Below are 14,235 nucleotides of genomic sequence, written 5' to 3'. Positions count from 1 at the left end.
ATAACTAGTTGAACATACCTATTCTTTTCAAGAATAGTCTCCCCTTATCGAAAAGAAGGGCTCAAGGCACAATGGCAACAATCTATCTCTTTGGGGATGCGAAGAATATTTGAAACGACTTTCGAACCATCACACGGATTTCGAAAAGAGTCAAGTTACCTTACGTGACACACTATATACATCAGCAGAGAGAAACCAAACTCCTCCTCAGGAGGATAGATGGGGCAATTCCACTGCGTGAGCAACCCGACTGTGTCTTACATGTGCTCTACAGACCGCCGTAATCTTTCTTCCCAACGAGCCCTACCCGATGACCTAAGAAAAAACCAGCCTTACCTTTGAATTTATTCTCTGATAGCTATCTTTTGCCTTAACCACATCAAAGAGTCATGATTCAATTCAGGTCCATCTTGATTGATTTCTCATTTTTCGGATCTGATTGTAACAATGGAGAAGTAGGAAGACTTTGGGTATATTCACAATAATTTAGTAGCTTTTGATAGGAATCTTAACACTCCTAAACATTACAAGGGCTCCACCACCAACACAACAATGACATATCAGTGTAATTCTACAAGTGGTGTCAGAGGCAGGTAGGATATACGTGATCTTATTTGTACATTTGTGAGGTAGAGAAGTTGTTTCCAGTAGACCCTTGACTCAAAAAGATGTAATTGATGTAGGATTAAAAGGAAAATAACGACAACATAATAGCAGGATACATAAAGCAAATGAAACAACAGCTAAGTAATTAATAACGTTGAGGGCTCCACCATTTCTTTTTTTTTTTAAATACCATTCGTGGGTATTTGTAGTGGTTAGATAGAAGTAAAGCTAGTTAATTAATTAAAAATATGGGTTGAAAAGTCTTTTAAGTATTGTTTAATTAAGGAAAATAAACTTAGTAATTATAATAATTATTCTTTCATTATTGGCCCATAAAGTACATCTTCTTGCCCTATAAATTTGTCCTAAGCAACTACCAATTACAATATTCATTCAACCCCAACAAACAAAAGCACAACACTTCAAAGAAAACACACACTCAACCAAAAAAAATAAATCCATGGCAACTATAACTTCCACTTTATTAATTCAAGATTTCATGAAAAATTTACAATATTCAAGAAGACTACTTCTACCAGCCACCCCACAATACCACCATGACACCACCTTGGCACCAACAGATATATCACAAGGGGACACCACCAATACATTTGATGCACATGTTGTGATGGTACTATCAGTACTATTATGTGCTTTAATTTGTTCACTTGGCTTGAATTCAATCATAAGATGTGCACTAAGATGCACTAGTTTGGTATCAGAGTCAGACTCGTCCTCGATCTCTACAAACCTTTCAGCAACGACGAAGCTGACAAATAACGGGATCAAGAAAAAAGCCCTTAAGATGTTTCCAATTATAGCATACACTACTGAGTTGAAACATCCAGGTCTCGACTCTGAATGTGTCATTTGCTTATCGGAATTTATTGCGGGAGAGAAAGTTAGGGTTTTGCCTAAGTGCAACCATGGGTTTCACGTTCGATGTATCGATAAATGGCTCAATTCACACTCTTCTTGCCCTACTTGTAGACATTGCCTCATTGAAACTTGTCAAAAAATTGTCAATGGTGGTAGTTCTAATTCAACTACAACTACAAGTACAATTTCAAACCCTCAAGTAGCAGCACAAGGAATTATTATAAGGATTGAACCTCTACAACGTGAAGGTGTGGTATCTAACCATCAACATTAGGTATAAAATAGTTAGTTTAGTGGCTAGAGTTCAATTGATTGATATGTTATAACATACAGTCAATTAGTAGCTTTCTAGTAATCAATTCAGTTGATTACAAGATGGAGAATCGAACCCTCACCAATAAGGTGAAAGTTCAGATAGTCAATCAACTGAGTTGTTAAAATTCTTCAGTTTTTTTTTTAGAATCTATTTTGAGGAAAAATTTAGCTAGGTTGCAAAAGCCAAAGGCCAATGCTCATGTAAGTTTTTAAGGGGTTCGTTAGTTTGGCAAATTGTATCATCAAATTGTATATAAATTAAAATTCCTTTACTAAAGCCTTTTCCTGTTAGAAAAATCAAGGAGAATAAAATTTAACAAGTAGGGGTTTAATTATCTTTTAAAATATTCCATGATGAAGAATAAAGAAATGTTTGGAACAAATTATTGGAACCTCACGGGGCTTGCTATTTCTAAATCCAATTATTTTTCCATTTTGGAATTTTCATTTTCTCCTACCACTTTAGCGGTATATTAATAAAGATTACGCTAAAATCTTTGCCGACATTAGTTAATTGTCATTAAATTCAATATATCATTTATAAAACGTGCTAATNATACCTCAAGACCAATATATATATATATATATATATATATATATTATTTTATTTTTATTTTTAAAGTAATATTTTTAACTTACGTATCAAACACAAGAAAATAAATAAAATCAAATCCACTTATTTTTCTTCCTACTGAACACACCTTTTGTAGGTGTGGTGTGCGGGTTGGGGGCGTTGCATTATAGTAATGATAAGATTGAATAAGTTTTTATGATACGATAAAATAAATTAAATTAACTAAAGGAAAGTTCTTAACGATGGTTAAAATAAATTAAATACTATATTAAAATGAGATTGCAAAAATTAAAGAATATCTTGGAAGATTCCCAAGAACGAATTTAAAATTGTAGTATCACTGCACCAAAAATGATTTTTAGCGGCACTTAATTAACGGTAATAGCTTAATTGTCACTAAATATGTATTTTTACGGTAATTAGCACTCTTAGTAAATATTCCTAAAGCATATAGCAACATTGAATCTAATGACAATTAACTAGTGCCGGTAAACGTGTTAGCACTTAACATTCTTTATTAATGTGTATATATATTTATTGCCACTAAAAAGTGTTTTTATTATAGTGCATGTTGGTTTAAACGTTGAAATGACAAGACTCAAAAGCAAAACTAGAATTTCAATTTTATGAATTTTAAGTGATAAAAACCGAATCTAAATTTAATATTTATACATTTTTTATGAACTTATTAACATAAATATATTATTTAAACAAAGTAAATCGAATTTACATACAAGATACTAGCTCCATCCCTGATAAGACTAATGGGAAAATTAAGGTATTAACTGGACAAGAATTTACTCTTATATTAATGTTATGTGAGTAGACAAATCACCAAAAAAGAAGAAATATAATTGCACTATATCAATTATTAAAGCAAAATAGCCAAGTCCACTGATAGATTTAGCCAGTGTTAAGGAGCAAAATTGGCTATCTCTTAATGAGAAATAATTTTATTCTTTTTAAGGAATTATTCATCATGTTTCAACTAAAATTGAGAAAAATAAAGTTTTAAAGTCAACTCGTGTGTTTCTGCTATTGGGGTAAATTATTCCACTTTCTAATAATTACTATATTTTAAGTATTTAAAGGTCTGTCTCACTTCTCACTATAATATCTAAAATAAACTATTTTTTTCATAAATATGATATCTTTTATTTACTAGGTATTTGGAAGAATTTAACAAAGTAATTAAATATCTATTGAAGAAAGTAAATACTCTTTTTCTAGAGTTAAGAATAGTGTTCATAATGTGTTGCTCAAACTCAACGTTTTAAGGCAAGTTTTGTAGTGGGGCGTAGTGAAAATGTATTGATTACCATAAATGGATAAATAATTTAAATTTAATGAATTCAACTTTTTTTTAATTATAAAACTACTTATACGATTGAAATAGGTCCGACAATTCATATCCTATATGAAAATTGTTCAATTCTGTATTCAAGAAATTGCAATTCAAATCCAAATGGTTGTTTTTTATGATTGCTTTTTAAAGTTTAATTTCGAATTTCGAAATAATCTATCTTGTTGTTTTGAATTTTGAAATTATAGATTAGAATTTAATATCATAGGAAGACATCAAATATATATGTTTTGCGTTGAAAATGTTACTAGTTTTAATTGAATAACAGATGGTCAATCTAATTTTTATTTGAAAAAGTTATATGGATATATACAGTTTAGCCAACTAGTTTATATTCGTCGAAATATACATAACATATACATTATCTTGTGTATAGATAACTTGAAACTTTGACTCATTTTCTTTATTCTTTAATTGAATCTGACTGTTTGACTGTTTTTCCATCAAATATTCAGTTCCCAACCAAGTTCTATTTGAAAGGATTGAATATTGTAATTCATCTCTAGTATTGTTAAAAGAATGTATATTATATGTAGTACATATATATCCTTATTAGTATAAAATATACAATATATATACATTGTATATGTTTTATAAACTTATTAGTCTTAACTATTTAGGGCCATAACTATCCTATTTTATTTTTGGCTTGTTCTTTTAAGCCATCAAAATACGTGCTTGGTAGCAAATTAAAATATAAATTTTGTAATTTTTATAGGCAAAATTATGTAGAATAACAAATATTTAGCCTATATTAGGTATTATAGCTACAGTTTAAGAAAATTGTAATTCGCGGCTACAATTTCCCTAATTCTTGTTATTAGCCTGATTTTTTTATAATTCCCCTAATTTGTATAAATCCATAATATGTATAATTCGGTTTCTGATTGTATTAATTCAGAATTTTGTATATACTTACCCTAGCTATTTGTATATGATTTATAAAAAATTCATAATAAATTACCATGTTTGTATATTGCCAAGTGAGATATACAAACAGAGTTTTGAAAATTCCTAAATGTATAAATACAGAATTTATATATATATACTTACCATATTTGTATATTCGCAAGCGAAATATACAAACGGGTTGAATTATACAAACTGCAGTCTCCATAGCAAACGAAATTATAGATATGGAGCGCAACTACCGAAACTATAGTTATAGAGCTTTATTATATCTATTATGTTCGTTATTTCTAAATTTTTCTCTCTTTTATACCTGCGACTAGGGGTGTACAAAATCGAACCGAAAATCGAATCAAACCGCAAACCGAGTCAAACCGAAAAAAAAAGCCTGACTATATTTGGGTTGGTTTAGTTTTAACTAAAAAAAACCAACCCGAGACCAAACCAACCCGACATTATATATGTAATTTTAAAATTTTATTTTATACATAAAAATATTTACTTTTATATAATTTTTAAATACTTCTTATACTATTTCATAGTTTTTATCTTTTAATATATTATTTCAAGTTTAAAACTTAGAATTCGGAATGGTCCAATAAAGATTATAGTTCATAGATGTTGATAATTATAATAAAACTTAAATCAAAATCAAATTAATACTAATGCAAAAAGAAAATCAATTCAACACTAAGAATGACAATAATATTGAATATTTGTTCTTTAGTTTTTACATTGGTTTAGACAATTAAAATACACAATTTAATTTTAATTTTCCTTAAATATTTAGTAATGTAACTAATACTTATTAAACTTATTTTAGCATGATTTAGTACTTTAAAATTATGATCATTTTCATTATGACTTTGCAATATTTATTTTATATGATGATTTCATTATTATTTTTTATTGAATATTTTTATGTCATCAGTACTCATCTCATATTTTGTGTTATTTTTTTTAAGAAATACCTTAGATAATTGTATTTTGGTTGGACTAAAGAAATATTTGGAGCACAAGTTAATTATATGTTTGTATGCAAATTTTACCGAAAAAATCTGAGGTTTATTAGTTTGGTTTGATTTATAAATTTAAAAATTCAACACAATAGTTTGGTTTGGTATTTGAAAAACCCGAACCAACCCGAGGTTGAAAAACCCGAAAAAATCTGAATTTTATTAATTTAGTTTGGTTTATAAATTTAAAAATTTTACACAAATAATTTGGTTTGATATTTGAAAAATTCGAACCAACCTGATCATGTACACCCCTACCTGCGACTCTACGGTAAAGGAAAAAGACACAATCAAAACTGAATCCAAATAGAGTGGCTTTGATTAATTCAACCAAATTATATAATCACCATGCTTAAGTATATGAAATGGCAGCTGAATAGGCATGCACAAATGTCTTATCAATAATATATGGTGTAATATAGTAACTTGTGTCAAAAGGTAATTTTTGTTTTATGCAATTATAGTATATATGTTTTTGCATCTATATAGGTACTAGGGCAATTAGTACACTAGCAATATTGGATCGAAGGCTATAGGATAAATTAGTATAGCATGATATTGATAGTGTCTTGCACATACAACACAAAAGAAAATAAAAAAATGTTTAGTTATGGAGTACTCATCCACCCCTTTTTACTTCTTAAATCGATAATCATTTTTCGATTAACCTAGCCTCCTCTTTTTCTCGAAACTAACAAAGAATAATACAAGAATATTCACATGTTGTCCATCCACTATACGACTTTCGTCCTTTTAAGTGCTATACTTCACGACACATACACATGAACAACGGCGGCGGAGGTAGAAGTTTGGCTGCGTGGATTCCATCGAGTCCAATGCTTTTTTTTCAGTTGTGTTGGAAATATTATTAAATATAGAATTTAATTATTAACACTTGAATTCATTACTTTAAAATTCTAATCTCATCAAATTAAAATTTTAACTCCGCTTTTGCACCCATTTTAAAATGGAAGTGTCTATAAAGACGGTCTAAGAATAATTAGTACATTATACATAAATATAAGGAGTTAAAAAAACTGTCTGAATTTGTCCATCTTTGCAATATTATACTGAACCATGACATTAAATTTATGGTGCATTCCACATTGTTAAGACTAAGGTTTATGTAATAATAATTAAGTGTTGAATGTGTTGAATGTTTGACGACACTTGCTTTGCACCAATATTTTCTAATTTAAAAGATGGTTGTGTATAGTAAAATTTGGGTTAGTTAAAAATATTAAGTCTTCATTAGTTCCAATTAATTTGTGTGCCTTCCAGGGTTTGGTCTAATGGTAAAAGCGCAACATGTGATGTGTAGATTTAATATATAATTTAAGTGAAGAAGGATAAAGAAGCGAACCTATTATCTATTTTTTAATCTAAACGATTTGTCTTATTATTTTGCATAATTAATAAGATTAGAATCTGTACGGTTGATTACAAAAGCATTTACACAACAAGATCAAGCTGGATTTGTTTTATCTTTAATGTAATTCCTAAATGTCTAAAATGGATTCTGAAAATGATAAGATTGTACGGATTGGTCCCCCAACTCTCTGCGGAGGGTTTCGTAAAGGTTTCACAAAGAAATCTACTGGAAGCCATATCACCAAAATATTCATAGGCTAACACATAAAAAATTTTGAGAAAATTGCTTAATTCATGTAAATTGGTCCCTAAATGTCTAAAATGGACTCTAAAAATGGTGAGACTGTATGTATGGCTCCCCAACTTCCTACGGAGGGTTCCCTACGCAAGGTTCTGTAATGGTTTCTCAAAAAAAAAAATTGTCCAAAAGCCATATCACCAAAATATTCATGGGCTAACACAACCGAAAAATTGAGAAAACTGTCCAAGTCCAGTAAATTGGCCCCTAAATGTCCAAAATAGATTCTAAAATGGTGATACTATATGTACTGCTCCTCCAACTTCCTACGGAGGATTACGTAAGTTTTTTGTCGAGCAAATTCTCATGAACGCCCTCGCCTCCTCCTAAATCCGCCTCTCTGTGGCAGTAATATACTTGCTAACAGTTACTTAAAAAATGAACTTATCATTAAGGAAAATAAAAGTATATATAAAACAAAGAAAGAGAAATGTTTCATGTGTTTGTATTTTGCTTCAATCAAAAGAAGAAAAAACAATGATTCTCTACTCTTCAAAGTTACGAAACAAAGGTAATATATGAGGATAATTAAATTGCTTTCTTTACAAATACTCATATGGTAAAATTAGTTTCTAAGTCATATACTTTTATGTCCATTATACATATAGAAGTGTCTACTACGTTTTCCACCATAGTGCTCAAGGATAAATATAGTACATTTTTAGCTGTAATTAATTAACGATAACAATTTAATTTTCTTTAAATATGTACTTTTAGCGATAATTGTATATGTCTCTAAAGCCTATAATGACATTGAATTCAATGTCAATTAACTTATGTTGATAAAGATTGTAGCACTCTTTGTTAATATGTATATTTATTGCCGCTAAAAGCTAATTTTATTAAAATGTTAGTTGAGTAACCATATGAGAAATCAATTTCGTATTTAACTTAATAAATTCAATTGAATTCGCAAATTTGGTGCCTTAATAACTAAATAATGCTTCATTTTGTGATCTCTAATAACTTGGTTACTAAAAGAAGAAACAATAAATAGATAAAATAATCATTATAAAAAAAAATATAATCTTTAGCAGTAATTAATTAACGGAAATATCTTAATTTCCGGTAAATATGTATTTTTAGGAAAAATTATCACTCTTTGTAAATGTCCCTAAGCTTATAACGACATTGAATCTAATGACAACTAACTAATACCAGTAAAGATCGACTTTAACATTTTTTGTTAATATACATGTTTATTAGTGACATTATTAACGCTAAAAGTTATTTTTGTTACGGTGAATAAAGGCAACATTGTTGGGCTTGCTTAAAAGATGAAGTGTTTCCAACATGCTATTGTTGGGTTCAATTATGTTCATTGATAAGACAAATCAACAAAATTGATATAATATACATTAATTTAGTGTATAATATATAGAAAAGTAATGGTCCCAAACACTTATTTACTGTACTATATTTATATGGTAATGTTGAAAAGTTCAAATGTTCATCTTTAATTAACAAATAAAGCACATGGAAAAGTCAGTAAATGGATTTATTTAGCTTTAATCTTCTATTAAAGAGAATAATCAAAATGTGTGCTGACCATGTCTGAAAAGATTGGTTACCCACTAATTTTGCCAACTTGATACACTCAAGTTTACCCCTACTTTTTTTATTGTAATTACTAAAGTGTGTGTTGGGTGTGTGTGTGTGTGTGTGTGTGTNGTGGGGGGTGGAAATCGTTGCTAGAGTTTGTTGGCGTTTCAGTTAGCTGTTAGAAAATCAACGTTGCTTCGTTGGAGATCTCTATCGATTCATTTTAGGTGTTGGATTCCTCGTACATCAAATTTGAACCCGTGACATGCGTCTAATTTTATATGAGTTGGTTTATTATGACTGGACCAAGTCTTTAAAGAGCAAGGAGAAAGGGTCTATCATGTACAGCTATATTATCTTTAATTAGTAGTATTAAATCAAACCTTTTGTTTACTTTGATTAAATAATGGCCTTTTTTTAATTAAAAATAAAAAATAAAATTGCAAGCTTTCCACATCAACCCTACCAAGACATAAATATATTATTATATGATTCACGCATCTTCCAGAATATTTTGTGTCGAATTAATTGTGGAGGCATTTGGACAACATTCTTTTGTTAAAGTTGGAAAAAAAGAGAATTCAAAGTTAAAATTGAGAAAAAGGTTTGTGACCATCGAAGGAGATGAGCATCCAGAGATTTCGAATTCGAATCCTAAGTATGAAAAGATGTTTGATAGAGAGCATCAGCCCCCTCGTCTCTGAATAAGGTCCTATACGACATGAATTTGAATTAGTTAAACTTTAATGCAACTATCGAATACGGCATGAATTTTATCTCTTTTTTTAAAGTTTGTGAAAGTTAAGAAGTTGTGTTTGGTTATTACCGACTTAAATTTAGAAGAGAGTTAAATATTTGTGAATAAAACCTGATATTTCACTTGAAATTTGCCTTCAAACCAGTATTTTAGTGTCCTATTCAAATTTCAGATACTTAAATTTAATATCTATATGTACTTCCACATTTTAATTTAAAGTTTAACCCCCGTACATTGAAGCTACCTAAATTTAAACGGTAAGAGTAATACTCATGTCCAAACAAGTATATGCAAATATTCAAAGAGTATTTATGTCAAAATGATATATTCTCTTCATTTCATTTCAAAATAAGTAATTTTTAGCTTGATGAACACACCCCTAAGAAAACGACACATTCTTAAAAAAATAAGAATGTGCTTTTACTAATTCCTAAGAAAATCAAATAGATGATTTTTGGCTACGTAAAAAGGAGTAATTTTGAAACAAAAGAAAATCAATTCCTAAAACACCGCTTATTCTGAAAGTGGAGCAAGTATTCAACCACAAATTAATAGGCAATAAGATTTGTAGCATAATAATTTGTCTTTTTCATTTATTAATTATTATTATTATTATTATTTTGGTTATAATTCCTTCTCGAAGTATAATGACACTGGTCCCAAAATTCAAAAGTGGAGAAATTGTTATAATTGAAAAAACATTGGCCAAACAAGAAATGAATTATCCATATGGCCAGTTTGTCCCATCACAAACAAATGCCAAACTCAATTAATTCCCTCCCAAATTCAAATGAGACCACACATGTGTTATGGCAAAGCTTTGTAGCATCCCACGTTTGGCCAAAAACGCCATAAAGGATGTAGTACAGTGGATGAGCTTTTCACTTTTCACATAACCAGAGGTTTTGAATTCAAACCCTAGATATGAAAAAGTCCTTTGGCTTTAAGAAAAAAACGCAATGAAGAATAGGACAAACATCAACTGCAATAAACGACGAACAGATATGAAAATAACACTTTACCACAGAAAATTTAATCCCCACATCATCCACATAAACTACAAAGCTGATTTTCAAAGTCTGAAAATACTACAAAAATTCTCATTCAATAAATATCGACATATTTGTTCCCAAGATTTTTTTAAAAAAAAGGTACCATAGGATAGCAAAACAAAGAAAATGAAACATAAAACCCCAACAAAATAATAAACAACAACACAATCACTCTCCGCAACTACAAACAACCTAAGAGTTCAAGTTCAAGTTCAAATTCAAGAAGGGATATCTCCAGACAAAAGAGGCTTGCACTGGAAACATGAAATAGTATCAGCAGTAGTACAATGTTTTTAATTGCCCTTCTTTCATAGCCCCATCTCAAAGACTTGCCTTTCAGCAGACCCGAGTTCACTGTGGATGATAACATAATAGCTTTAGCAGGAAGAACATAAAAAGTAACTCGTGAACATAAGTAAAAATAGCAGCAGCACCTTAGAAACACTTCCTGTGGACAATGGATGGACCAGACTCATCGTACTCGCCCTTTGAAATCCACATCTGATTAAGAACAGAACAAGTTTAAGTTAGCAACAAACATATTACAAAATGCAGTTTAAAATGGGAAAAGTATATGCAAGAGAAGATTAAAAAAACAAAGGCTTGCCTGCTGGAAGGTGCTTAGTGATGCAAGGATGGATCCTCCAATCCAGACACTGTACTTTCTCTCCGGTGGAGCAACAACCTTAATCTTCATGCTGCTGGGAGCCAAGGCAGTGATTTCCTTGCTCATACGATCAGCAATACCAGGGAACATGGTTGAGCCACCACTGAGCACAATGTTACCGTAGAGGTCCTTCCTGATATCAACATCACACTTCATAATAGAGTTGTAGGTAGTCTCATGGATACCTGCAGCTTCCATACCAATCATGGATGGCTGGAAGAGGACCTCGGGGCAACGGAACCTCTCAGCACCAATGGTAATAACTTGTCCATCAGGCAATTCATAGTTCTTTTCAATGGAGGAGCTGCTCCTGGCAGTTTCAATCTCCTGCTCATAGTCAAGAGCCACATAGGCAAGCTTTTCCTTCATGTCACGGACAATTTCCCGTTCAGCAGTGGTGGTGAACATGTAACCTCTCTCGGTGAGGATCTTCATCAGGTTATCAGTTAAATCACGGCCAGCAAGATCCAAACGAAGAATGGCATGTGGCAAAGCATAACCCTCATAGATAGGGACAGTGTGACTCACACCATCACCAGAGTCCAACACAATACCTGTCAAAAGACACTCATAATGTCAGATCAAAAACAACTTTCCAACAAGGGAAGATTTGGACCATGAGAGGACTAATACTAACCAGTTGTACGACCACTAGCATACAAGGAAAGCACAGCCTGAATAGCAACATACATAGCCGGAACGTTGAAGGTCTCAAACATAATCTGGGTCATTTTCTCTCTGTTGGCCTTAGGGTTGAGAGGTGCTTCAGTGAGCAGAACAGGGTGCTCCTCAGGGGCAACACGAAGCTCATTGTAGAAAGTATGATGCCAGATCTTCTCCATATCATCCCAGTTGCTGACAATACCATGTTCAATTGGGTATTTCAAGGTCAAGATACCCCTCTTGGATTGAGCTTCATCACCAACATATGCATCCTTCTGTCCCATTCCAACCATAACACCAGTGTGACGAGGACGACCAACAATGCTAGGGAACACTGCTCTAGGAGCATCATCACCAGCAAATCCAGCCTACATTTATACAATCAAATTATTCACCAAAAAAATCAGAAACATGTCAAGAATATAACAAAATACATTTCAAATGAAGTGTTCAACTATCATGACTCCGTCATTGAAAACCATAAAAGTAAAAAAAATAAGAACTGACCTTCACCATTCCAGTTCCATTGTCACAAACAAGGGGCTGAATATCCTCACCGTCAGCCATTTTCTATTCAACTGCCAATACAAACAACGGATTAATAAGCAATCCAAATCCAGATACCGTAGTCAGCAAGATAAGTAGATGTATCTTAAACCTCGGGTGTTTAACCTATCAATCAATCATATCAAATTGACAATACATTGCATACTTCTCAATTGACATCCCAATATAGATAAGAGGGAAATCCAAAGTGAAAATATCTTAAAACTCTATGCTTCACCTATCAATCCAGCAAATCCAAATGACACTACATCGCATACTTCTCGCTCTATAACTTAGCTTCTCCTCAAATCCAATCGGAGACAAAAAATCATAAAAGCAAAACCCCTCAATCACTCCACACTCATTTTCAACTAAGCTACATCTCATTGATATATAAAGTAATCAGAAAGCCAAAAGGACATAATCAATTTCAGTTCCAACAAAAAGAAAGCTTTTTTCTTCTTTTATTTAACAAGATTTATTCATCAATCACCACAAGAGAGCTACAGAACACCATTCAAAACCATTTGAACTATAATCAAACAGTAGATCAAGGTAAATCCATAGCAGATCAACCTCAAAATAGATCCACTTCATCAGATCCAGAATTATATTAGCTCAACCTTCAATTACCCAAGATTCACTACATCTAACTAGTCAATCCAAGAAATAAAAAATACCCATTTCACATAAACAAATTCTATCTCTTTTACCACTTTCATAGATCTCAAAACATAAACCAGACATGCATCTCACAATTTTCTTGACATTTTCAAATAGCTTAATCCATCAAAAAATCAAAAAAAAAAAAAAAAAGAGGATAAGAAAGACCAGATCTTGACTTACCGGGAACTGAGAGGAGATCGGAAAGTGGTCGCCGGAGATTTTGCAAAGCAACCGGAGATTATGGCCGGCGGCTTCGAAGACTCTGTTTGAGGAAATGGAGAAATACAAAATGAGGAATCTTAAGACTCTAGGGGAAGCATATTATATACAAAAAGAAAAAGAGGGTTTTGAATTTAAATTTGTTTTTCAAAAAAATATTTTTTTTCTTTTTTAATGAAAATAATTAATTACTGCAGTAAATATTTGGATAGGAATTTTTGAATTTTGAAATTTAAAAGTGCAACAACACCAAAATGACAAATTTGCCTTCAACTTTAAGATGCTAAAGTTTTCAAAAAGGACAAGCTTTTTCAATCATATATCATATTATATGGTACAAAAATTATAGTAGTAATTGTTGGACTAGTTAATTTAAGGAATTATAAGAATAGGTGAATTTTCTTTTTTTATTATTATTTTTTTCTTGATAGATAATACAAAATAATGCTATATTTTGAAAAAATCATCATTAAATACCAAGGTCTTATAAGTTAAATTCATCATTTAGATTTCATTTATTAAATGCATTTATTTTTCATGTTTGAATCTTAGCCCGGTCTAATTTGATCAAGGGGTCATTTTATAAAATGTATTAAACAAAATATAATATATGTATTTTATGAAGTTATAGCCTACATATATATAACAAATTATTGTATTGATAATACATGGGCTATTAACATATGGATATGCATTGTTAAAGATGGAACTGACTTTCATACACCAAATCAAATAGTGGATAAGAAATTATCCTAAAATAATTGATTTCAGCATTATTAATACACTTCATGA

The 14,235-nt window shown here is 31.0% G+C and overlaps 2 protein-coding genes across 2 annotated transcripts; one reads left to right on the top strand and one right to left on the bottom strand.

The window, feature by feature from the left end:
* Positions 1 to 1,018: 1,018 nt before the first annotated feature.
* Positions 1,019 to 2,073, top strand: LOC125852850 (RING-H2 finger protein ATL78-like). The gene has a single exon (XM_049532530.1). The coding sequence runs from the start codon at positions 1,067 to 1,069 to the stop codon at positions 1,757 to 1,759; it is 693 nt and encodes a 230-aa protein (XP_049388487.1). The 5' UTR covers positions 1,019 to 1,066; the 3' UTR covers positions 1,760 to 2,073.
* An 8,643-nt stretch (positions 2,074 to 10,716) lies between these two features.
* Positions 10,717 to 13,607, bottom strand: LOC125852845 (actin-7-like). The gene is made up of 6 exons (XM_049532526.1): positions 13,405 to 13,607; positions 12,520 to 12,590; positions 11,987 to 12,380; positions 11,290 to 11,903; positions 11,117 to 11,183; positions 10,717 to 11,036 (listed from the first exon to the last, which is right to left on the bottom strand). The coding sequence occupies exons 2-5, from the start codon at positions 12,577 to 12,579 to the stop codon at positions 11,118 to 11,120; spliced, it is 1,134 nt and encodes a 377-aa protein (XP_049388483.1). The 5' UTR covers positions 12,580 to 12,590; positions 13,405 to 13,607; the 3' UTR covers positions 10,717 to 11,036; position 11,117.
* Positions 13,608 to 14,235: the final 628 nt, after the last annotated feature.

Source organism: Solanum stenotomum, unplaced genomic scaffold (genome assembly GCF_019186545.1).
Source record: "Solanum stenotomum isolate F172 unplaced genomic scaffold, ASM1918654v1 scaffold6190, whole genome shotgun sequence".
Lineage (NCBI taxonomy): Eukaryota > Viridiplantae > Streptophyta > Magnoliopsida > Solanales > Solanaceae > Solanum > Solanum stenotomum.
This window is presented reverse-complemented; position numbering and strand designations above follow the sequence as displayed.

Coding starts and splice junctions, on each gene's coding strand:
- LOC125852845 (XM_049532526.1), bottom strand. CDS start 12,579: ATGGCTGACGGTGAGGATATTCAGCCCCTTGTTTGTGACAATGGAACT. Junction 12,381..12,519: donor ATGGAACTGGAATGGTGAAG/GTCAGTTCTTAT, acceptor GTATAAATGTAG/GCTGGATTTGCTGGTGATGA. Junction 11,904..11,986: donor TGCTAGTGGTCGTACAACTG/GTTAGTATTAGT, acceptor GTCTTTTGACAG/GTATTGTGTTGGACTCTGGT.
- LOC125852850 (XM_049532530.1), top strand. CDS start 1,067: ATGGCAACTATAACTTCCACTTTATTAATTCAAGATTTCATGAAAAAT.